This window comes from Fulmarus glacialis, unplaced genomic scaffold (genome assembly GCF_000690835.1).
Source record: "Fulmarus glacialis isolate BGI_N327 unplaced genomic scaffold, ASM69083v1 scaffold11491, whole genome shotgun sequence".
Lineage (NCBI taxonomy): Eukaryota > Metazoa > Chordata > Aves > Procellariiformes > Procellariidae > Fulmarus > Fulmarus glacialis.
Genome location: NW_009190901.1, coordinates 1 through 25,738, shown reverse-complemented (window position 1 = coordinate 25,738; position 25,738 = coordinate 1). Strand labels below are relative to the sequence as shown.

The 25,738-nt window shown below is 38.1% G+C and overlaps 1 protein-coding gene across 1 annotated transcript in view; it reads right to left on the bottom strand.

Annotated features, from left to right (window-relative positions):
• LOC104083107 (usherin-like) overlaps positions 1 to 25,107 on the bottom strand; it is a gene marked incomplete at its 3' end in the record, with an annotated part of 43,859 nt that extends 18,752 nt beyond the window's left edge. The window contains exons 1-2 of the mRNA XM_009586480.1: positions 24,623 to 25,107; positions 19,929 to 20,094 (exon numbers count right to left, since the gene is read on the bottom strand). Coding sequence (XP_009584775.1) covers positions 19,929 to 20,094; positions 24,623 to 25,107 — 651 coding nt within the window. The remainder of the gene's footprint in view (positions 1 to 19,928; positions 20,095 to 24,622) is intronic.
• Positions 25,108 to 25,738: the final 631 nt, after the last annotated feature.

Here is a 25,738-nt window from a genome sequence, read left to right as displayed (position 1 = left end):
TTATTTGGAATGACAATTGAGACAACACAGAGGGAACTTGGCAGATCTAAAGCTTGGCAAGAGATAATGAATTTATGTAGCAAACATATGAGAACAAGAATATGTCAGGAGGAATTTTTCTGGGATCTTGTTCTCAAACAGACCAAAAAAGATGCTAATAACCATGTTAATAGGGACAGGGGGGTGGGGGAGGAGGTGTGGAAATTAAAGAATAATAGCCAGGAGGACAAGCCAGCTCAGATAATTTATCTGCATAACACCTGACACATGACTGGCACCTTCTATACCAGTAAAAGAACTTCCTGATGAGTTTGCCAGTGAGCTTGGTGCTGCTTCAGCTAGAACCCTGTCTTGATTTCAAATGCATTTCTCTTTCTTACCAAATACAGGAGAAAAGGAATACTACCTTATATAGCCATTACAGTTACTTAAAATGTTCAATGCTGTTTTTAGATTGTTTGCCCATTATCTTATAGCAAATGCAAAAGATACGCACATAATAAAATTCATTTTACCTGCTATTATTAAATGACTTTATTCACATTTCTAAATTCCTGTGTTTCCATATTCAAATCCTATACTACCCTCACATGGCAAAAATGAAGTTTTTAAGCTATAAGAACTATGCACCTCTGAGCAAACCCAAACCTACCACCCACCCCTCTGTATTTCAAGCCTTTGAAGTAACTTGGCTGCAAGCTTGAAGGAGAAGAGCACAAGAAGATAGAGGCAAGCTGCAACCCTGGCATCTATGTAGGTTTCAATGTGATGGTTTTCACACATCTTTGGTTCTCAGGCCAAAGAACATTTTACAGAAAAAAACAAAGAGGGCTTGGGGCCATTCATTGCAACCACTGACTTAGGTAACAGCGTGATCAGGGACTTTATTATGATGATTTTTAAAAAGAAAATGCTTAAGTTAGCATTCATGGTTAGGGGAGATTCCTTTACTTCCAACCATTCTGTCATTTTTAGAAGGAAGCCCTGCCAACGTAGTTCTAGGCTGAACCGTAGCCAAAAATATAAAGCCAATTCTGCCCTCTCACCAGAGCATGCCAGTCTAGCCAAAATACGCCAACTACAAATGTTTTAGTTTATTAAGTATTTTATTTTTAGTTCACTCATATCAAAATTCAAGGATGCTACATTCCTATTCTTCACTGAGAAAAGGAAGTAAAAACTCCAAAATCTCCCTTTTAGCACCTCCTTAAGCTCTATAGGAAAATCACCTTCAGCCTTTAAAAACAGGAACTGAAGTTGTGAGTGAGTGGAAACAGTATATGCAAAAGCTATTTGGATTAAATCACTGAATTTTTCTTCAAAATCAGGATGCTGCTTTAAGCTGACTAGGAGCCTGCATAGGGAAATGGTTTGAAATAATTCAAAAGTTTAATTCTTCTTCAGTATGCTCCAAATGAAGTTTCAGTATATGCAAGTTCACCATAAGCAGGCTCAACTAACTGAATCAGTGAATTAAACTGTATTTTAACCCAGACTGTTTTAGGACTGTTACAAGAAAAGACTTGGAAAGATGCCTTTCTTTACAAGATTTATAGGGGATGTGCACACACATCACTATTTGATGACACTGTGCACAAGCTTGCTGCAGAATCTAGAGGTTTTTAACTTTCAGTAATATAAAAGGGTAAGAACACCTGTGTTGAATATATTTTCCTGCAGGCCAGCAAACTGGTAGAATACCGGGAAAACATTCCAAAAGGAATAATAGTTTTTCGTCTTTGGTTTTATCCTCTACTTTTTTCTTTCTTTTACTCTTCCTGTTAGACTTTGACAGACACTTTTCCAGGAGTTCCTGATAAAAAAAAAAAAAAAAATCTCCTCGATTAGATCGCTTTTGAAATTAAAACTGCCTAAATGGGAAAACCCACCATTTTTTAAATACTGAAATTGACTTATCACAACATTCTGTCCAGAGATAACAAGTGGACTGACTAGTACTTCAGTCTAGTGAATTTATTTAAATGTAGACATACACATGCAGTATTAGGAAGGCAAAAACAGGATATGAAATAAACATAAGACATCAGCTCTAAGCTCACTGTCAAGAATATACCAAGGCTTCTAACCATAGAGTTCAGCTGAAGGTAACTATCTGTCAAATGTAATCCGTGCAAGTGAATATGCTTAAGCTGGCGCTATGAATCAACCAAAATTGCTTTGGTCTTATTGACATTTGATTGCAAGAAGTTGCAGCTCATCCAGTCCAATAGACATCTGACAACACCAAGAGTACTTCAGTGACAGAAAGCTTTAAATATAGATGCAACTATCATCACAACACACATGGAACTAAACTTTAGTTCTCCTCATACCATCTTCAGAAACTGGTCATCAGCTGGATGCCATAAGACCACATGGTCATCTTCTCTGCCTGTTGCCAATTTCTGCAGTTAACAAGTCACTGTGACTTAAAAAAAAAAGAGAGAATACAGATTGACTGATGGAAAAAGACCACTCGATCTTTCATCACTGTCCCATTAAATCTCTCTCTGAAATCCACTTTTGCCATTATCTTTGTTCACCTTTTAAAAATAAAATGCCAGATCAAAATTTCTTCACACTGTTTGCTTTAGTTAAGGGCCAGATTTTCAGCTACTATAAACTGCTTTCAGCTTCAGCAATGACATTTTACACCTGCCATTCAGACCTCAAATATGTTAAATTTACTTTCTTCCTCACAGCTGCTGTTTACACTTTGAAACAAGATGTCTGATAATGTGTGTATGTGGGATGTTGGACAATAAAACATCTTGCATACTGGGTCCCAAAAGAAGACCCAATTTGTGTCCTATCATTGCACAAAGGAAAGGAACACCACCTGCAACCATCTATGTGCTTCCTTGACCCTTCTCTCCGAGAACTCCTGCCAGGTCAGTGGTAGATGCTCCAGCGCAGCAGTGTCTTTTTCTAAAACTTTTCATATAGCCCCACTGTCTAGATGAGTTGTTACATACTCACTTGCTTGCCCTCCCCAGCTCCTGCTGCCTCATTCCTTCCCTCACCATACAGTGAATTGAAATCATCCCAGAGCCACAGACAGATAAAGGAAGTTGCGGAAGAGGAAACATGTCGACTACATACAGCTGGCAACCATGTTTCAGGGGATGCACAGTGTAAGCATTTTGGGGGGGAAAGGGGGAGAGAGACTCACACCCGTGTTATGAGCACCCTGAACAGTTAGGCCCATGCTCTGAGAAATCCAGGGTACAAAAAACAGAGACTTGAGGAAGAAACCTCATCAGGGGACCATAGCAACAGAACTGTCTTAAAACAGAAGGGCTGGAGAGGATAAAGGCACAGTAGAAGAAATGGTAAAGAACAGCGAAGGGGAAGGAAAAAGCATAAGGTCGGGAGGGGCAAGTTGTCTCTTTGCCGTTCCTTCTTTTGCCTCAGGCCCGTATCGGCCTTTCCTTTTCTTGACTTAACTGGGATGAATTTTAATTGCAGCCTCTCTACGTGTTTCATACACCATGTACTCTCTACTTGTGTGGAGTGGATTTCCCATTCATCACAGGATTGCAGGCAAAAATCCCGGGAGCATTTTGCTTTCCTTCAAAGTTAGCTTTGCTAAAATCAATAACTCTAGGGCTGCTTCCCCCATCTAGCACATACCCCCATCGCACGACCATTTCAAATTTTATGATTTTACAATCATTTGACTTTGGTTTTTATCGCCATATACAGATTTATATTTGCAATCTTTCCATGATAACCGTGACAATATTCTACATTGTTTCAGTAACAGTATAAAGGCAACAACCTTGCAGCAACAGTGAAAACACGCTCTCATTTGTAGTTTTAACACAGTCAATATTGTAACTGATCTCTAACAATCTCTTTTCCTATTGTCTCCTCCTCAATATCCCAGCATTCTTCAAATCAAAGTTCCGGTTTTCTTAGGGATCTGTTTTATGTCTTAAATATTTTTATTGCTTGGGCTTTTTTTTCTGACTACCTGCAAATCTAGTGCAACAGCCAAGAATCACAACTACATTAAATTGTCCTTACCTTGTATGCAAACCACTGAACTTCATCTAAAAAGAAGGAAAAAAAAAAAAACAACACAGGGGGAGTGGGGAAGCAGGGGTGTTCCCTACTGCAGATTGAGTATCATCCCTCAGCAATATTGTTACATCTCTTCCAGCCTTATATTAGCTCTCCCTTCACTAAAACTGTGTATCTTGGCATTCTAAATCCCCCTTCATTTTCCTGGTTGTCTCTCTTATTCCAATAATATCTTTCTTATCCTTGAAAACATGTCACTCCAATTCAGCAGTCTTATTACATATGCTCCTAGCATTTGTATAAAAGATATTTAGCTTTTCTTTTTGCCCTCCTTTACTTTTCTTTTTCACTATCTCCTACAATGTTAATCCCTTCTCAACGGGAAATGGTTTTCCTTCAATCCAAGTCTTTCTTTTTGTGCATAGATCTGCTAGTTCAGCTTGAATTCCCTGAAGAACAACATAAATTTAAAAAAAAAAAAAAAAAGGGGGGGGGGGGGGAAGGGAAAGAAAAAGATGGAACCCTGGAGTGCTCCTGAAGCAATTAACTCTCTGTTCAAGAACAAGCCATATATTAATACAAATTTGACCCCAAACAGTGAAATTGGAAAGCAACTGGAATGCAGAGTGATCCATAAGGTGGTTTACAGGCTTAAGACAAACTAATAGCTATTTCATTAATAAAGCCTTTAAGATGCAAAAACACAAGTAGCAGCAAGCAGAAGGATCCAAAATAAGAATCATGTATGTCATTAATTTTTTGGACAAGGGTAATTTTAGTACTGTGTTAAAAACTGAGTGATATAACCCACACTGTCAATTATCTGATAAACAAGGCCAAAGACAAAGAAAGATAACTGCAAAAAGAGACAGCTTTTGAAATGGTCTGTATTTTTAAAGAATTAGTATTTAAATAAGTAAACATTGTTTTAAAATAAAGCGTTGAATCACAGATTAGCGATCCTTCTGCCACAGATTATGCATTCCAACTATGGATTGGCAATTTTCATTTAATCTTTTGTTGGTGAGTACTTCACCAATATTTCAGTACTATGAAGTAATATTAAAATGGTTAACTACAGCTCTGCCACTTTCTACTCCAACCAGCACTGTACCAATGAAAAATATTCTTTACTGTCTGTGTCAGTAGAGCTCTATCAATCTATTACTGATGCCTCAGGACAGCATAAACATATCTGGGCAGGGCAATGGCAGAGAGAACTGGAGAGCTCGAGACTGCAAACACAGATTCTGTTAAAAACTAAAGTAATTAACAAATAAGCTTTAGTCTACTATTTTAACTATTGATCAATCTCTGGTCTTTTTACATGGAAAGGTTTAACAAGTGACTCTTGTGCTGCAAATGAGTTCCAAACAATAAAACATAACAAGAGGATCCTAGTCATCAGATCTGAAAATACATGGAGAACAATTGCTTTCTTGCTGCATAATGACTCTATTTTCCCCAAGTCACAGAACAAATCAGATCCAAGATCCAATGATCACTATAGTAACATGAAAGGAGACAAGTATTATGGATTCAACAAGCTGCTTTTTAGCAGCTAAAACAGCTACATAAAATCGACTTGCCAAAATTAATTGAAACAAAAGGTCTGAAAGCACATTTTAGATAATCTCATAACAATGCACATTTTCTCTCTGCCCCCTCCATTTAAAATACAGCACAACCACTGATTCTGAATTTTCCTGAACTACTTGTAATCATGTAAATTAGGGATGAGATGTAGATGTCAAATGAAACGTCCCTTCTGAATAAAGTCTCTGTGCTTCACTAGTCAAAGAATAAGCAGATACCCACACAAATGAAGGGAGCTGTTACTAATGTACAATTATTAACCCTGTATTACACTATCAGCTGTAGATTAAATTCTTGTCTTTTGAATTGATTATATGTTATAAGAATCTTGCACCACTTTGCACTGCTCGGTACTGGGACTTGTAAGTCACTCCCAAATTTAATGCAAGAATACATTGGTTCTACAACAGCTGAACAGCTCTGCTGGGACTAGAAGGTTGAAAATCCATCCCTCTGTCACTTTTTGTGGTGATTTACATAAGAAGAAAGCAATTATTCTTGCCCTCTGAATGCGTCGCCACAAAAGTTCCATGTATCCAGTTAAGGGATTTTTGCAAATAAAGTCTCATCTTTTCTTTCAAGGCTTAGTTTCTCTTCACGGTCAAGGATCCACAAAATTCTGTCTTTGATTCCTTTCATATTCCTCCCAACAACCTTACTTCAGGCCCTTCTCTCCTCCTCCATGCCCTGCTTTCTTCCTTCCGTCACAAACTCCTTTTGAAATGGTCACTCAACTATTCCTTTGTACTGTAACTCTCCAACACTCTTTTTGATGACAATTCACCGTAAGCTTCAATTTTCATTTTTTAATAATAACTGCTTTTCTCCAGAGTTACTAAGCATCTTACCAGCAAAGCTTTGCAGCAGATCCAAGCTGTGCTGTTAACTGAACATTGACCAAACCTGACTTAGGAGGCCTGTGTTTTGGTAGCTTATTTTTGGAAAAAGCTAAAAGAAAAAGTTTATACAGCAGCTCCCTCAACCACATTTTGTTGGAGGTGGGCCAGGAGAGGACCAGGGGAGGCTGCTCAGAAAGTTCATAGTGGTTTCTTGTGCACTTCAGTATACAGGCCTCAAGTTAAGGCACAGAAAGGCCAGGGAGATTACTGATCAACAGCAAAGATGTGGATGCCAGTAAACACAATTTAAGGAAAAGGATAAAAGCCCTTCAAATATAATAAAATGCACTTAGAAGTCCAGCAAAAGAGTGGTAATCCGGTTTACCGACCTGTTACATACATAATTACCTGCCTTACAGACAAGAGGTACATGCATAAGGCACAAGTAAGTAGTAACTTGAAGAGACAGAGTATCTACTATCAAGACTCAAGCAGGCCACCTAGAGAAGCTCAGAGAGATGAGAGACTTTTTCTGTTGACCACTCCTGACTCCAAGAACCACAAAGTCCCATGGGACGCAGTCATCAAGCTTGAAAGAGAAAGGCACATGTCTCTGAGTACTGAGGATAAATCTTCAGGGTAAGAATTTCGGTGGAAAGAAACAGAAGCTTGCAGTTCTGAAATGTCAGATTAGGAGCAATACTGGTAGTTTAATCTATGCTGCCACTGAATATCACATGCTGATTTGCCTACAGGTGCAACGATGGTGAACCTCACAAGATATATAGGCCATCTACAATCAGAGTCAATAGTGATGGTACACCTAAATACCACTGGAAAGGAGAGAGGAGAGGTTCAAGAGTAAAATATTTTGGCTTTAATTCAGGAGGCAGAAGACCAAAGCTAGTGCCATTCTTTGAAATGCTGCCAGTATCACAAAGGGTCAGATAAGCAATATTGCGTGATTTTACACACAAACAAGCAAACAGTACGTGGAAAAAAGATTTAGGTCAACTCAGAATTGAGACACTTCTCCGGAATAGATAGAATCAAACAAGGGTAAGCTTCTCCTACATCCAAATAGGGCCAGTTTACTTCTTTATCAAATTAGGAAAGAAACCAATCAAGTTTAGGTAAAAAAAAAACCACCTTAAAAATATCTAAAAAAAAATTCCTAACTAAGCATGCATGTAGACTGTAGACAGTGACAAAATATGTCTGTCTTTAAAATCTAAAGCCTAAGATGTTTGAAGCTGAATGTCAGGAATTACATACATCATACCACTGAAAAAGTGTTGCTATACCTTAAAGAAAGTTCAAATTTTGATAAGATAAATGAGCTAACTGTATTAAAACATACTACAGAAGCTGGTATTTCAACCCATTTTTAAAAATAAAAAAGAAAAAACCAGCAGCTTCAGATTCAATGGGAGATCAGAAAAGCAGCAGAAACAGAAAATACTATTTTCAATTAGCCCTGCACAGATCAAAAGAACAATGCAGAAATTAAAATTATAGACATGATGCATGACTTGGAGCAATTGTTCTGATAATCCATCAAATCAAGTCTATACAGGGTAAACTGATTGGAAAAGCACATGGATAAATATTGTGTACTGGAAAAGGCAACGTGGCTTTTCTAGAAGGAAATCAAGATCCAACTTTGAGTTCTTTGAAGTAGTTAAGATGCATGTGGATAGGGAAGAACTGACCAATATCATACACTGGCTTTCCAGAAGTTTATCAGTAGGTAACTCCAACAATCTCTGCTATTTAACATCTTGTATAGGCTTGAAAACAGTGGTTACTGAGGTGAAAAAGGATGTAGTTAATACATCCAGACAGTAAAAGTCAAAGCTTACTTGAAAGTTACAAAAGGACCTCAAGGAACAGGTAATAAAGTAGCAGACTAAATGTGTTAACCATAAAGTAGTAGACATGAGAAAAATATTCTTAACTATGTAAACGTAACACTAAGTTCTGAAGTGTCACCGCTCAGAAAAAGCGGTCTTGGAGTTACTGTAGATAGTCATCCACTAATGAGCAAAACGCTCAATGGCAAAGAGGAAACACATTCCTCACTGGGAAAGAAATGAAGAACAAAACCACAAAACTTCATTGTTTAGAAATTTATGGTGCACAGTACCTGGAATAACAAGTGGAGTTCTGACCCTTGCATCCCCAAAATTGTAATAGTATAACCCCAAAACTTTCAGAAAAGATCAGTGAGGATGACCAAACTTCAGAATGGCTTCAATATAAGGAGAGATCCAGTTTATAATGAATTATAATATGCGATTAAGTTCTATAACCAAAATATCAAATAGCATGAGAATGATAAATAGAAAGCGACTGACAAAAGAAGTTGGCAAAAAGAAATTAGCAGACAGCTAATTTTATTTTAAAATAAAGAACAATTTAATACAGCCATAATTGCATATGAGGAACCCAGTACCACAAGATACGAGCAATACCAAAATATAAATTATAAAAAGGAACTACACTATTAAACTAAAAATAGGTCAGTCAGTGGCTATTCAACACAGTGTAGCTGAAGAAGCTTCAAAAACACTGGTTGTCAGAAAACAGGTCAGTGATGTATCTAAAAGAAAGCTGTTTCTGTGCATCTACTCTTCTTTCATACTCAAAGACAGATTATCGAGACAGACTGTCAAACCCACACGGCAGTTCTTAAACGATGCAAAAATTACAGCATTATTGAGCTGAGGTATTGGAACGAGATACATGGACAGGAGGAGTTCTTCCCCCTTACTTTCCAGCCAAGCTGACAAGTTGTTCAGTACCAAGGAATATTCTTTGGAGAAAATGATACATGAAGACTTACCAGAAGATTCCTCCTGTGGACTGCCACCAGCACATATAGATTTTGCATTGTATGGGATCTACACATGTAATTTATGTCACCTTCCATTTGCTGCATGCACAGGTGATAATGCAAGATGTACATGAGAGAGTTCACACATAAATAATGGAGATTGCATAAAGGGCAACCTGAAAGTTTCATCTTCCATTTCTTGATCAGACTTCTGCCTTAAGTCTCCGTATTTAAGCTACAGAAACCTGAACCAAATGTAATAATTACTTTTTTCTAAATGACCAGGAAAAGCAGAAGCTGCTCTATTTGGCTGTACTCATGAAGTTTTTAGATTCTTACCAAAAAAGTTTCAAGTATCTTGTGAAAACATCTACTTAGAAACTGGCGCAGCATAAAGAGGGAAAGACAACAGTTCAATATCTGTGATCCATCTTTACCAGCAAAGAAGTTCAAACCAGCTGCCAGTTTTCTGCTCACACACTGTGCATGCCAAGAACTACCTGCTGGAGGACCTTCTGCCCATATTGTAAATGGTGTGCTCTAGTGATACTCCAGTGTACATCTTCAAGCTTGGTCTCCCCATAAAGGAATCAAATTCAAGCATATCAGCAGTGCTCTTCAGTAACACAAGACTCCAAACAGACAGAAGGCAAACCTGTATCAAACTCTTCTCGCACACAAAACTGATAATGCAGATGTACCCCGTGAGTGTCATCTTAATGTTTCACACCAACAGCCATATCAAGTACACGCCACTACTTCCAATCTCTCAAAGCTTGCTCCCTACACAACTCAAGGGCACACAAACATACAAACGGAAGAGCAGTCCTACAGCTGCAGAAGCGTACCTAAAGTTACACCAAGCACGTATCTGGGAACCCAAGTGTGTACATAAACATGTATTTAAGAAATTAGTTCAGAATCGGAATCAAGGGCTATCTAGTTTAAACAACAGATTTTTTGCTTATGTTTCTCCCAGTAGGACTCCAGCTTTCTAGCAATCTGAAAATAGCTGATTCCAATGACCACAGTTTAATTCACAGGATGCTGTTAAACAGCACACATCTCTTTCTTTCAGTTCTTTTAACTCCAGCTATGCAATTTTTACTATTATTCTTAATATTGAATTTGAACACTTGAAGAACATCTTTTTTCTTTACCTTTCAAAACATTCTCCTCTAAGAAGTAGGCAAGCTACTTCCATATGGTATGACATATCTTTTAGATTCATATGCCACCACTACATTAAATAACAATTTTTTTCCAACAAAAAATACGCTTACAAATTATATTTTATGTACTGTAACTACACGACAGAAATAGATATATTGCATATTACAATGGCCACTAGAAGTTTGATTCACAGCTATTAATTATCCTAAAAAAATTATGGTATGCTTAAGACGACTGAAAGTTATTTTCTAATTAAAAAAACCACAACACCCCACCCCCCACAATTCTAGAGTAGCACAGATCATTATTCATCTCTACTCATTTTTATCTAAAAAATAAAAATTAAAAAAGCAAAAATGCACCAGATGCCAAAAATACAACCTTAAGAATTGCAGGACATTTAAAGATTTGAGACTAGGGGAAAAAAAGCAGGCAAATCATTCTTAACACAGTGCTTCCATTATTAAAAATACAATTTAATTGGCTGCCACATAGTTTTGTATAAGGAAACAAACTGCTTGTAAAACAAATTGAAACTTGATGGATTTCAAATCTCATCTGAAACTCTCCAGACAAATCAGGCATAGCTTCTGCAAACCATTCAATACTACCTCCACCCAGCATCGGTCATACAAAGGCTTAATTCCATTCCTACCATACATAAAATAGAGTCTGGGCAGACTTCAGTGGGATTTGCATTTGCAATTGAAAAAACATTTGCAATTTCCAAAACGTGTAGTCAAGATGGCATTGACAAAACCTGTATTTTTGGCATTCTCTGAAATTTACATCTTTGCGCAGATGAAGTTCCTTGTCTTGTGTTCCCAGGCAGCTGCTAGACTGTAAATCTAAATCTGCAAATATGCAAGAAGTTGCCTGAACTTATATTCAGGCAAGAAAGGAAGTAGTTTAAGAGAGAGTATAAGTAAAGAGAAGATAGAGGCATCTAGAAAATATCCCAGTTTCCCAAGGAGCTTGAAGTTATAAAAACAAAGAGCTTTCAAATCAACACAGTCAGCATCCTAGTACCCATGGACCAGGAGAAGAAGAGGCAAGAACCACAGTAGGACTTCTGGATGCAGCACAGCAAGTTACTAATATCAAAGAACCCCAAGGCTGCAAGTTCAGCAGCAGTTCCTGAATGGCCTGCAACCATAGCAGACTAAAATGATGAACCAGTTGCCAAGAGAGCTATGCTCATTGTTTCTATGAGCTATGCTCATTGTTTCTGTGAGCAGTTCTCTAAACAGACACTCAAATACATTATATAGACTGTAACATGTTTTATTTCTGCTGGGAGCATAGCACCAATCACACGGACAGACTGCATCCCCCTAAATATTTTCAACACACAATTGCAATTAATAGACAAGAAGGTCTAATGTGTAGAATTGATACACACTCTCCCCTCCCTTCTTGGGACTGACAAACTACTCCTAATAGATAGTAAGTGATGACTTCAAACAGGAGATCAAAGTGATTTGTTAAATTAAAATGCTTCCTTGCTTTCCCATGTCCTTACTAAACTTAGGGAATATACAGTTTAAAATACCTCATATTTAGTAATACATACACAGAGAGTAGATAGAGTAAATGTTTTCCTCCTGGCTTTTAAGTCTCAGTTTCTTTGCTTTTAATATAAATTTTAAAGTATTCAAAAATTTCTGCAGAAAATAAAAGGATTTCACAAATTGGAAAGGACAAGTTTTCTCTTGATAGTCAAACAGTTATGATGTAAAGCGGTCTCATTAAATCATAAGTACTTTAACCTTTTCTTGAAAGAACGGGAAGATTTAAAGATTTATAAAGAAATTTTGCCTAAACTAGGAAATGACTCATATTTGACATGTATTGAAATGATAATGCTGATTTCAATAGGCACTCTAAGAGCATTTTCCTCCCAGGAGAGTAATTCAGTCATAGTTACCTCTCTGCATTTAGATTTTAAACTTACTTTCTAAAGCTTTTAATGTGCTATAGTCTGCCAAAACATGGCAGAGTTACATAGATATGATCAGGCAAAATAAAGGCTAGTAAAAAGATTATTTTTATAATTGCAGACACTAAATATGAAACAAATACATCAATCTGACATGTTCTCAAAGAATGTCCTGTTTCAGCAGCCTTGGCTGTATCTGAAAATTCATGTTTAATTCCACTCTTCTTAAATGGTTAAATAAATTCTCAAGTATCGAAGGGAAAGTGAGAGACCCTTAACAGTGAATCTGAAAAAGAAAATACATAATGGAGCTGCTGTTACTAAGTGGCACAAATCTGATATTGGTATCACTATGTAGAGATAATGAGGTACACAACTGGCCTTAATTACGCATTGCTATGCTTTCAAATTTTTTATTTCTTTAAAAGTTAATTTTTTAAGACACCAGTTTTCCTGAGGTTTCACTTCAGTGCATATCAGATTCTTTTAAGTTAAGGCTATACATCCCATTACTCCACTGTGTACCTTCAAAGTTTTTGCTAATATATACCTAAAAAGATATAGTGATAAATATTATTAAATCAAGATCAAACACACAGAAGGACTCCAAAACTTTCAGAAGCCTGAAGAACTTGATCTTCACCAAGTGAAATCAACTATAAGAGTGGCAGTAATTTCAAGGAAATAGGATCCACAATTTATGGCCTTAAAAAAAAAAAACAACAAACAAAACTGTTTGAAATTGCAAAATGAAAAGGTAAGTTCCTTTACAAACCATAAGCAGGGGAAAATAAAGGCAGACATCATTAGAGAAAAATAAGTCACATTAATTGGAGAGCAGAAAAAAAAATGGTCAAAATTCACTTTTGTTGCAAATCCACTTCAAACTTCAACTTACCTCAGCAGAACTTTTCAAGGATGACTCTTCTCAAATGTTTATTGGGTATAAAGAACAAATAGATAGCCAGTAACTCTGTCAGCAACATACCACATATTAAGAAGGCTGCATAAACTATTAAAAAGTATGAAGTTACTCTCAGACTGATGCCATCTCGTCTCAAGTAGCTTTTTCAACAGTCCATTCCAAGACTATTAGTGACTCATGTCCAACATCCTGCTGGCAGCTGTTGTTACAGTAATATTGTGGGAAAAGAAAAAAAAAAAAAAAAAAAAAATCCCACAGTCCACCTACATAACAACTGATTGATATGAATTCCCACCTTTTCCTGTTGGATGCACTATACCACATTACCCTTCTTATGAAAGTTACCAAATTTAATTTAAAACAAACAAAAAACCCCCACCCCAAACATTTTCTTATCCCCAGACGGTTTTTCAGAAACACTCTGCTGCAATAGAACAGACTCAGTTTCCAACTTAAATAGTCCCTTTTTCTGCCTGGTGTTTACACTCCAGCAGATTTAGAGAAGAAAACTGTATGACTTCCTACTCTTCACCATAGTTAATTCCCAAAGGAAGGTTTTCCAAATCATCTTCTGTAAAGCCTGCATAGAGCCTTTCACTCTCATCATAGGCTTAGTAGCTCTGTTCTGAATTACTTTCCATAAACATGAATGACAGAAATTGTACCCAACATTTTGCACGAAATCTCACCAGAGTCTGGAGCAGCAGCAATGATGCTTTTCTCTCACTAATGGGAATGCCTCTCCAACACGTTTCTCCAACATGTGCCTTTTTTGTAGCCATATCATGCCAGTAACTCATCATCACTACCCGGGACTACTACTACAGCAATTTTCTAATTATTAACTACTTAGCAAAAAATTCTGTGAGGGATTTCAAGTTCATTACTTAGCATTTTGTAATACCAAATTTTATTTCATGCCAGTTACCCTAGTCCTTTCGGTCATGCCATTCTTCCTGTATGACATCTTACTGTTCCTCTTCCTGATGATGCCTCTCCACATTATGTTACCAGCTAGTATTACCAGTACTATCAGTACACACTTAATATTTCTGCCAAGATCATTAATGAAAACATAACACAAGGCTGGTCCAAAGACTAATTCTCAAGGAATTCAATTGCTTTTTTGTCTCCCTCCTCCCCCGCCCCCGGGATTACAAGCAAGTTCCTTTGAGCAGTATCTATTGCCAACCCTCCCCACGCGCATTCCCTTTGACCCTACAACTTCTCATGGGTTGTCACATCAATTCTAAACTGAACTCCAGACAGTGGAAGTCTGACACATTTACTTTGCCTGAAAATCAGTTTTCTCGTCCAAAAAGCTAAGAGGTTAGACAGTGATGAGCTATCTTTAGTAAATCCACGCTGCATTTTATCCCCTTTTTCATTTAGCTCCACATCTTCATCTATTCTTTCAGAGATCTTTTCTAAATCCTCATATGCCACTGTGTCAAGACAAATAGGTCTGCATTGCCAAGATCCTTTTTCCTTCCACTTTGTACTGGCTGGGATGGAGTTAACTTTCTTCACAGCACCCTGTAGGGTGCTGTGTTCTGAATTTGTGGCTAAAACAGCATCAAGAACACACTAATATTTTGGCTGTTGCTGAAGAGTGCTTGAACAGTGTCAAGCCTTTCTCTTTTCCCACTCTGCACCTCCCATCCCACCTCAACGGAAAGCTAGGGTTGGGCCAAGAAGTTGGGAGGGGACACAGCCGGCACAGCTGACCCAAGCTGACCCAAGGAATATTCCATACTGTACAACATCATGCCTAGCAATAAAAACTGGGGTAGAAGAAGGACTTTGGGGAAACAGGGGTTTTACTTCCAAGGTGGCTGCTGCTCAGAGACAGTGCTCTGCTTGTGGGAGGCGGCCAGTGATTGCCTTTGCAATACCTGTTCCCCTCGCACCCCCTTTCTTCAGCTGTTAAACTGTCTTCATTTTGACCCATGAGTTCTCTCACTTTTGCTATTGCTATTCTCTCCCCTGTTCCACTGGCAGGGATGAGGGCGGCCTACGTGCTTGGCTGCTGGCCAGCATCAATGCATGACACTCTTCCTCCTAAATGTAAGCATTATAGCTCCACCTCTGATTTGGTAGATTTGCATAAAATATCTCTTTGTCAAAGGATTTTATGTACCAGTTCTTTCAGAATTTTTGGACAAAGACCATCTGATTGCATCAGCATGCACACAATAAGCTTGCAAATTCATGTTTTTATGTCTTTATGATCACTTCTGTTTCCATACGTTCATTTCTGTTACCCAGCTTGTTTTTGCTCTGTAACTGTTATCATTATCATTATTGAAAACGGAAGCAAAGTATTTATTTACTCTGGGGACCGCACTCAAACCGTCCTTAATCTCAAGCACACACCTTCACTGTACACAGGTCTTGCCTTCTTACACACACAAAAAAAAAAAACCTTAAAGAACTTTTTACCATTTAACAGTCATTGCAAAGTCTAATTCAGCTTGACATATTTACAGTTTTATTTCTATTCCTATATAGCATTCTCAATGAATTTGCTTCCCCATTCCCCAGTGCTTGCAGACTCTGCCATCTCTAACTGCAAAGGTGCTTATTCACTCAGATAAGCCTGGGCACTACACATCCAATTTTTTCCTTTGTTAAGGGCAGAGATTCCTCTTAATTCTATTATTTTTAATAACCTCCAGGCCTTTTTTCCATTCAATTCCTGGGCTCCGCAGTTCACCTTGGTTTATTAAAGTAGTCCTATTTGTTTGTTCTCTTTGAAACCCAAAAGCATACCTACAGAACCACAGAACTTTTTATTCTCCTATTTCATCTGAATCTAGTTATGAATACTCAACATTATTCTTGACACCCACATCTCTAATAATGCCCTCATCACTTAACAAAGCTGGTGTCCAGACTTTTCTGCTTCAGTGACTAGTTGATGAAGAAACCTTTCATGCAGAACATACAGGAATGTTTGGGCCCTGCTCTTGTTAGTAGAACTTTAATTTCCCAGCTATAAACTGGACAATAAGCCTCTGCAATGACACAGTTCTTAGTAGTAGTTCCCTCTAACGAATTACACATCTAAATCCAAACCCAAGGATTTAAATTCCTAGATTACCTCAGTAGAATTCATTTACTAGCCTTCTCTTCCCCTAGAATTATTTTATTCCAAAGAAATTATTTTCAATCTGTACTGTCCTTTCTTCTTCCCTTCCCCCTCTTATCATTTAATTACTATTTGGTGCTATTCCACGATTTAGCTTTCATTTTTATCATTCCTGAATAGGCATATGCTCCTATACCTGAATTCCAAACATAACTATCAACCTACCATATTTCTGCTCTCTCTCAACTCAGTTTCACATCTGCAACCAGTACTTCACACTCCTCTGCCATGGTGTCTATTGCCTAGCATTTATGCACAAATATTTCAGTTTTTCTTACTGACCACAGGAACTCCCCTGTTTGCAGGCTCCCAGATCCTACTGACTGCTTGGCTTTGGAGACCTTTGGCCCAAATCAATCTCACATTAGGCATACCTGTGTTTAGAGATGGACTTGGACCCTAGCTCCTTGGCAGAGCAGTCTTTCTCATGCTGAACTACATGACTCACACACACACTCTTCACAAACTACAACCAATCTGCTAAAAAAACAAACACAAAAATTCACCAATCTACCGTGAACACTTATCAAAACCAAATCCCACAGTATCCACTAGCTGTTATTCCTGTCACCAACTTAGCATGCAAAGCCTTGTGCTTCAATCCCCGATTCTTTGGTTGCAGCCACTGGGTGTGCCAGCCAGTCTGCTCCTATCCTTCACCCCAGGCATTGTCACAAACAAGATGCGTAAATTCCCTGTGAGCCAACCAATACGTATTGGTTTTTCTCTCAGGGGCAGGACCCATTAGACACCCCTATTTGCTAACTGTATTAGTGAGTGCCAGCATTCAGTAAAAAACTTTTGTCCTGAATCAGACTCACCCCAAATTAGACATATCTGTAATTTGGTCTGCAGTCACTGAGCAACAAGGCATCATGCCAAAAACTTTTTTTCCTCCCTGTCTACCAGTCAAGCATGCAATACTGTACATGGCTTTGAACAATACTTTGCAAAACATCGTGGAGAATATCTGGTCGAGTTTATATCCAATACAATTTGCAAGGTAACTATTTTGACCCACTGTTGTCAGTTGCGTTTACTACACAGACCTAAACCACCACAGAATTTAAGAGAAAAGCTACACTGTTAAAAAGTTTTGTAGTCTCAGGGAAAACAAGGACTAAATATGCTTCATCTACCAGAAAAGTCATGCATATTGAAGGCCAGGGATATTAATTGCAGCATTTAATGCTTCTAACTTAAATTTTTGGGAAATCAAACCAACTGTCAATAGGTTAGATGCCCACACCTCTGGCATAAAGTTAAAACATTTTCATAATAAACAAAAGAGCTGCTACCACATACATCTTCAGTTACCACCGGTATCTGAATTATATTACCTAAAAATTGTAAAAGTACATACTTTTTAAAAAAAGAATCTGAATAGCTTGTGCCTACTATGCTTCATGCATAGAGATTATAATTTCTTTACGTAAAATTCTGCTTAGCATAGCAGCACCACATCCCAACCCTCTCCGTCTTAAATTCACAGATGAGGTTTTTAGGGGTCCTACAACTCCAAATATGGCAATGCTGCTATTTGCTCCTTTTTTTTTTTAATTACACTTTTTCCACATATACAAGTTTTGTTACATGCACAAAAATATCCATTCCACATTTTCAACTGTCTTATCAGGAACAGTAACTAGTTGCCCCATAAAAGAACATTCACAAACATTATTTTCTTTTAGTCCAAAAAACATATCAAGCAATCAAGCAAGCTGTCAAACAAGTCTGAATTTTTTTTTTTTTATCTTCAGAAGACTTTTTCATTAGCTTAAGGAAACGCTTCCATTCAAATACGTATCATCATGATATATAAATATACATCATCATCAAACACTACTATTGTCTGAAGACACAGACACTTCCCTATGAATGTTACTTCTGCATTTTTTTTATGGTTCTCTCTCATATTCTCATTTTCCATTTATTTCTCCATTTATGGAAAAAAATGGCTTTGGACAGCTGCTAAAAAAAAAACCCAACACCAAACTTTGCCTAAAGTTTCAGACCTAGTGCTAAATGGATCATGCTGCAACCGCTATCATCTTTAATGGGAAGTTGAATCCTACAATACCACAAATCACAGAATGTAAGGTTCTACCCTGAGCTCAGAAACTTGGAAAAGGTATTAAGCCTGCAGTCCCTTCAGAGGTCTAGAAGCTACACTTCTTTACACCTGCTATGCATTGAACAACTTCCCCCAAAGAAACAAAGGACCAAATTCTACAGAGTGCTTGAGGGTTCTTTGTAATACAATTTAAGATATGTGTGTGTATTTAAATCCAGCCCTTTTACTCTCCACTTTGCTATCCCAGGCTTTAGCAGCTTCCGAAGCTAGTACAAAATGTGGCTGACAGCAGCAACAGTAATATAGCACCCTTGGAGTGTTTGAAGTGTAAAGTTCATTAGTTCTACCTTAAGGTCACTCTTTTAATCCAACAGCCAAAATCTTATTCGCACTACCATGCTGTTATCCTGGAAAAAGGAAAACTGCAAAAAAATCAAGACGTCAGCTTAGATACTTCTTACAAGTGACAAGATCAGCACTAAAAATCCAAATCACAGTCAATACCTTTTAGCAAGTTTCAAGAAAGCAGCAAAACTATTCTTGATTGTGCTGTAAACCAAGTGAAATTTAATAGAACGGATAAAGGAAATGAAGGAAGGAGAAGATAAACATTTCAATACCTGATAATTGTGTTTTATAATTATTAGTTGAACTTGGCGTACAAATAGAATTTACCAGAGCGTCTGTTGGGAATTACAAGACATGCAAATAACTGAATTTTAATTTCTTCTCTGTTTGTTTACTGATTTTTTGTACATACAGTTTAAATTTTAACAAACTCAATTTTGCTTTATCCTCAGTGGATATTTGTACACTTATTAAAAAGTTATGTCAACAGAAGAATTTTAGAGCATAAGGATTGTGTTTTAACAATTCTGAATCATATTTTTAAAATAAGAGGTAATAGCTCTGTAACTTACTAGCTTGATTGATCCTGCACAAACTCATACATGTTTACTTATGTGCACTATAAGAAGTTTTTAAAATTAAATGGGACACCCCTCCATAAGATAAGTACATTAGCATGTATAGCTGAGGATGACATTCTCCTTTTTAGGAAATAATCTCAGAGACCCAAGACTTATTGGTAACATTAGAAATAAGTAGCTTTTCTTTGCCCCGAATACTCATGTTCTTAAGGGTGAGAATTTTCAGTCTTGTTTGTTCAGAAGAATGGGCACAGCATTTCTTTCCAGTGCGAAAACAGCAATCACCTCAAAATGAGTTCCCAAATTAAGATCCTTACCTACGAGATTTAAGAGTTATCATTTACATCCCCCAATTTACCCTTTTATATTTATACAGTTATAACCATTCTCACACAAATGTTGTATTTCAACAAATATTAAATGTTTTTTATTTTACTCACCTGCACACTAAGATGAATCCATTTCTTCACAAGAATTCTCCCCAGTGTCATTACTTTTATTGGTGGCTGCAAACCATTTACTGTGCGATAATAAAACACGGTCTCTTTCTCAGAGATTGTGAGTTTGAACACAGTCTGCCCATCAATAGCCTTTTCTATCACACACCTTTGGAAATAACCAAGAAAAACAACATAAGGTCAGAGGCACACACATATACACATTCTTGCCAAGGTGCTATCCTGTAAAGTGATGCTAACCAGAATGCATTAAAATAAATGTTAAAAATACAGCTCTTGAGAAGATGCTCAGTGACAGTGAAAGTCACAGGATGTACTAAGTGTAAAAGAACTTTAACAAAGATATTTTCTGTCTTAATCTGTGAGTTGTTGTTTGTTTTTTTTTTTTTTTTAATTTAGTGCATGCAACCCCAGTTCACTTGGGGGTGGAAGAGGGGTCCACTTTGCCTCCTCTCTTCAGGGTTCCATGACAGAAACCACAGTGGTTGGCCAGCACTGTGCAGGTCTCTGCTGCGCTTTTCGTACAAAGCTGCACAACATAGTACATCCTGTGGAGGCACTTACATTTTTCTTAGTCTAACAAGGCAAATGTAATATAACCACAACAAGCAGTACGAATGACATGTTCTGGAAATAAGTCTTCCATCTTTTCACCAAATCTGTCCAGGTAAGGTAGCAACACCACCACCTGTCCCTACACTCTCCCTTTGACACAGCCTTTCTTTAACCTAAGAGAACCATAGCAAGGCAAGGAGGCTATCCAGCCACTTGTTAGGTTTTTTCCCCACAAAGACTTCACACCAATATCAAATGCAACGCTAACATATAAGGTACAAAGAATACCATCCATAGCAACCCATGTTGCATATCTAGCTGCTGAAATATTTTTGCCAATCCAATCACCATGATGTCAAGGGTCCTGAGCTATATATGCTTGTGAAACAGCTATGTATTTTATTGAGGTAATCACCAGTACAACAGAAATTATAAAGTTCTGCATTCCCATTTCAGCTGCTTGAGAAATCCAGTCCCCAATTTACTGACCCATGAAAAATATTTTAACAGTTACACCAGGCTAAATTAGTGCACTAAGTCACAGAGAGAAGCATATTAAAATTTGTATGAGACCAGGATTTACTTAGATGTATTTCGGGAGGGGGGGGGACGACCCACCCAAAAAAACCAACTTACCTACCGATAAGCATCTTCACCTACTATGCATTTATAAAAGAAAAGGATCAAAAATGCTGTTCTTTGAAACTGCCATTATTTGCTAATTCACCCTTAAATCCAAGAGAAAAATTAATTCATTCTAACTGTTACCATTTTAGCGTGCTGGAATGTTGTCAATAAAACAACTTGCAAAATGCAGACTTCTGTTTTCCAAACCTTACTAAAACCACATTTCTTAATATATTGTCAACCAGTCTTTTCAGTATTTTGTTTGCTTGTAAACATGCTAGTTTTGCTAGATAATAAATGTGAGGGAAGGCTCAGCTAAGTAGCAAAATATTTAGGAACTGGATTTACCCAGTTCCTGGATAAACAATAATTGGATAATCCAGTTTTTTGTTTATTTTAGTTATCTAAAACAAACATCCCCACATTGTTTTTATCCCCAAAGGTGTCACGACTTTAAGAAGGGAAGCGACCTTGATGTACATCACTTTGAAAACTGGAAAGAACAAATGTGAATTGTGACACGCTACTGAAAGAGAAAAATCAAGAGGCAGAAAATGGGGGGGAGAGGGAGGGCAAAGGAAAAAAAAAACCACGAACTAGTGCTAACATAGGTGAAATACGCATAAGCATTACTTCTGACTCTGAGCACAATTTTCCATTCCAGCCATGATTACAGAGAGAAACCAGTGTTTTTTTGTGAAGTTTCCAACTGCTGTTAACCTGCAGTCCCACAGAGCCAATTCCTGACTACATAATTCTCTATGGTGGGGTTAGAGATACCTACATATATCTATACTATACATCTTAGAAGAACATTAGGGCTTCAAATAAATCCGTAACATGACCTGACTTTCCTCTCTGTATGAAAGTGTGTTCTTTCCCAGATTCACATAAGAAAACTTGGTATATTAAATTGATGAAGAAAATTCTTGGCGTCTTTGATTATGCACATATATTTGCTCCCCCAGAATAAATCTTTAAAGGGCCATCAGACTTTGGATCGTCTCATCAGCATCTCTCACTTCAGCCAGCACAATAACTTCTAGCAGAAAAATGCTTCCATGGGCACACGCCTAACAGAAATGTCACAGTCTTTGCACGGATGCAATGGGATACTATACAGCAACACTCCTAGTTTCTTTCCTAAGCACTCTCTAGCAGCCAGACCATATAACATTCAGCACGAATAAACACATTAGTATGGCATGTCCAAAAACAATGGGTCTGCTGCACTTGATGTAAGAGCACTTCACCAGTAAACAAAATACCTTTTTAACTTTCAATTATTCTACTGGTAAAATGAGCAGCTGGTTCTGGCTCATCTTCCTAGTGTTGTGGTGGCAGCGCAAAGATTTTGTTAGTATGAGTCCCAGTTCCGTGAAGTCCCTCTGCTGTGATAATGGGGTTTAAAAGGTCTCACAAATGACATCTAACAGGGACAATTCCCCATCAGGGACTGCAAAATGTAGGACATTTGGCAAGTCAAACTCCTGACAACCTGAAGGAGTCACTAAACCAATAAAAGGAAAAACATCTTAGTTTGCTGTTAAACTATTTCTCTTCTGTAGGATGCCTTCTGAGTCAAGCTTCAGTGGCTATTCGTGCGCAATTACTGTTTCACTGCAACTGGAGCTCTGTATTCCTTTTATGAAGAAAGAAAAATTAACACACACTTTCTGTGAACAGTGAAAAAAAGTCTGGACAGTGGCATATCATCCTGACCACTGGAATAACTGTTGTCCAACGTGAATTTTCAGGACTGGGCTCTACCATTGTCATTTCTACACGTTGAGTAGCCGCAATCTCACACAAGGCAGAAGAATGAAGTTGCCTATTACAAAAATTGAATAAAAACATTTAGATTTTAAAGTGATCTATAAAACCCACTGAACAGGAATATGTACATTGTGTAGTTATTAACACAGCAGCAACTGAAGGCTAATGTTTTACACTAGTCCATGGATAATCAGACATCGGTAGAGTCTGGTTTCTGCACAGCACTTAATCATTTGAAACTAAGGACATACATTTCATTGTTTTAGGCTCCATGCAAGCAAAAACCTATCCCATTGACAAAAGAGTTTCAGAGATCTCACTCAACACATCACTGCAACAACCTGCTTGGAAATTAGCAGGACATTTCTGCTTCAAGTTAGGCATATGCTCTGCTGAATAAGACTCTGATATGCCCGCATGTGCGCGGATGTGAACTCATGGCATACGACAACCCCAGGAATAGACTCTCTGGCATTCAAGATTCAAACGTTACATAGAAAATCCTGTCTATAAAAGACACTAGGCCAAAGCTCCAGAGACACCTTTACACATACCTTCAGCTGAGCTGATTTAACTTAAGCTCAAACTAAAGTCACTTTTGCTCTGCAGATCTCATTTATTTCCCCTCTGTAACCACAATTTCTATAGCTAGGTTGATGTTTTAAAGGTAACTATCCTTGCATAAAGCAGACTATAATTTTACATACCTCATTACAAATTTAGACATTTCTATTGTTTCTGATGATTTTCACACCCCTAGACAACTATTTCACAGCACCATGCAAAATAGGTATGAAGAATGCTACAACAGAGCATATCATGATTTCCGTTCTGAGAATAAATTATGAGTACAAGTACAAAAACATCTGTGACAAACTCTGGAGGAATGTACTATACTTTTTGTGTGCTTTACTTTAAAGAGGATCTGCACAACCAGGGTAAGAAAGAGTAGGAGGCTCTGCATTTTGTGATAGATGAAGGGAACTTTTTTTCAGGATTTGTGATACATTGTTCAAAAAGCAAGTTTTTCATTATAGTAAGGCCCATTCACGCTGAAGGCCCACTTGTAATAACAATATTTGCTAAAAATGTGACATGTAGGCAAATAAGAGAGGGAGCATGCTTAGCCACATCTATTTTGTGAACACCTAGTGAAACTTCATTAGCAATTTGAATAGTGGAATCTTTTGTTAAAGTAGCAACACCATCTCTCGTTCAGTCAACATTCCCCAGATCTTCCAGAAAAACTATGACTGCTCTTCTATAGTTCTGAAATAATCATTTTGGAAGATCTGGGGGTTTTCCTTGTTTGTTTTCAAGGAGTAAACGTATGTTGGGGGATTCCTAAAATTTTAGATCATTTTTTTCCATCATGAAAGCAGCAACAGCACAAACCCAACAACATGTTTTTCTAGCAGTTTTTAGAAGGAGGAATGTGAATTAGAAATACAAATTTAGATTTTAAGAATAAACACGCACATGACGTATGAATAGTTCCCACTGAAAGCAACTGGACTATCATCTGAGTCAACACCACTGAAACTGAATCTACTTGCCTTGACATTTGCGAAGACCCCAACCTAAATACGGCTTTAAAACGCCACAGTTTCTCACTGTACCTTTTTAAAATTTTAAATAGCTTGCTAATAATGACCGTGACTACAACGATCAATTTTTTTAAGAGCACCAGGAAAGTAAACACCTTCAATACTACTTACATTACACCTTCTTGCTCAGGTTTCAACCATACAGTTAATGTAAATGAAGCTGCAAGCCTCGGAGAATGGGGAGTAGAGAAGCAATCCTTGTGATTATGAAAAATAAAACTGGAAGCGTTGCTGAAGGACCCTGGATGCAAATCCCTTTTGTCCTCTGTGATACAGGTACCAAGGCCTTCTGAAAGAAGCAGTTTGTAGGAAGGCGGCGACGACCTATATGGACATTCCTGAACACAAAACCTCTGGGTGCAGGACATAATACTTTCTTCAACTACCGAGCTATGACAGAAAGTACTTCGGTCTGGCAGCCCACAAGTGGCTTGAGTTGGCACGATTGACACATTCTTGAAAGCTCCCACATTTTCAAGCCTAGGGAAATGTCCCTGAGAGCTGACCAACACAAAGGAGTCATAATAAGTTAAGATTAATGTTTCAATAGCATGAAACAAGAAACGACACCTCAAGGAAAGAGCCCAGCAATTCATGTTTACAAAAAAGCTCCTACTGATTAAAGCATCCGTAAATAAATAATGATGTCCATGTCGGTAGCAATGTCCTCAGGTGGTATGCTTTAAGAGTTTATGTAGCGTTTCATCTTCAAAACACCCATGCAAGGACTCAGTCACAGGGGACATCTATGTCTTCTGGCCAGCGAAACGCACATGGGTGACAGCCGGTATCTGCAAACCACAGAAAACAGACACAGTCCATGGGAGGAACGTGCCCTTTTGCACCAACAGAGGCGATGCCCTGCTGGGGGTTTTACAGGTTCGGATTCTTCCAAATTTCCACCAGCAGGCCCACCTGCACCTTCGCTAGCTACGGCCCAGGCGTCTCTCTAAGCAAGGGCAACGGGACTAGGCCGACTCGAGCCCGCACGCTCTCACGGCTGAGCAGAGTTTATCCCAGCTCTGTCGCCTCACGCAAGGCCAACGCTCGGCTTCACGTTTTAAGGTAACGAGTACAGAATAAGGTAGCAAACCAGGGCGTGCAACTTCAGCGTCCCAACGTCTTTCCTGAGGGTTTCAAGCCAGTTTGATGAATCTCACATTTACAATCCCCCGGGCGCTTACCTCAGCTTTACACCGCTATCTGGGAGCTGCTCGGCGCCGTCCC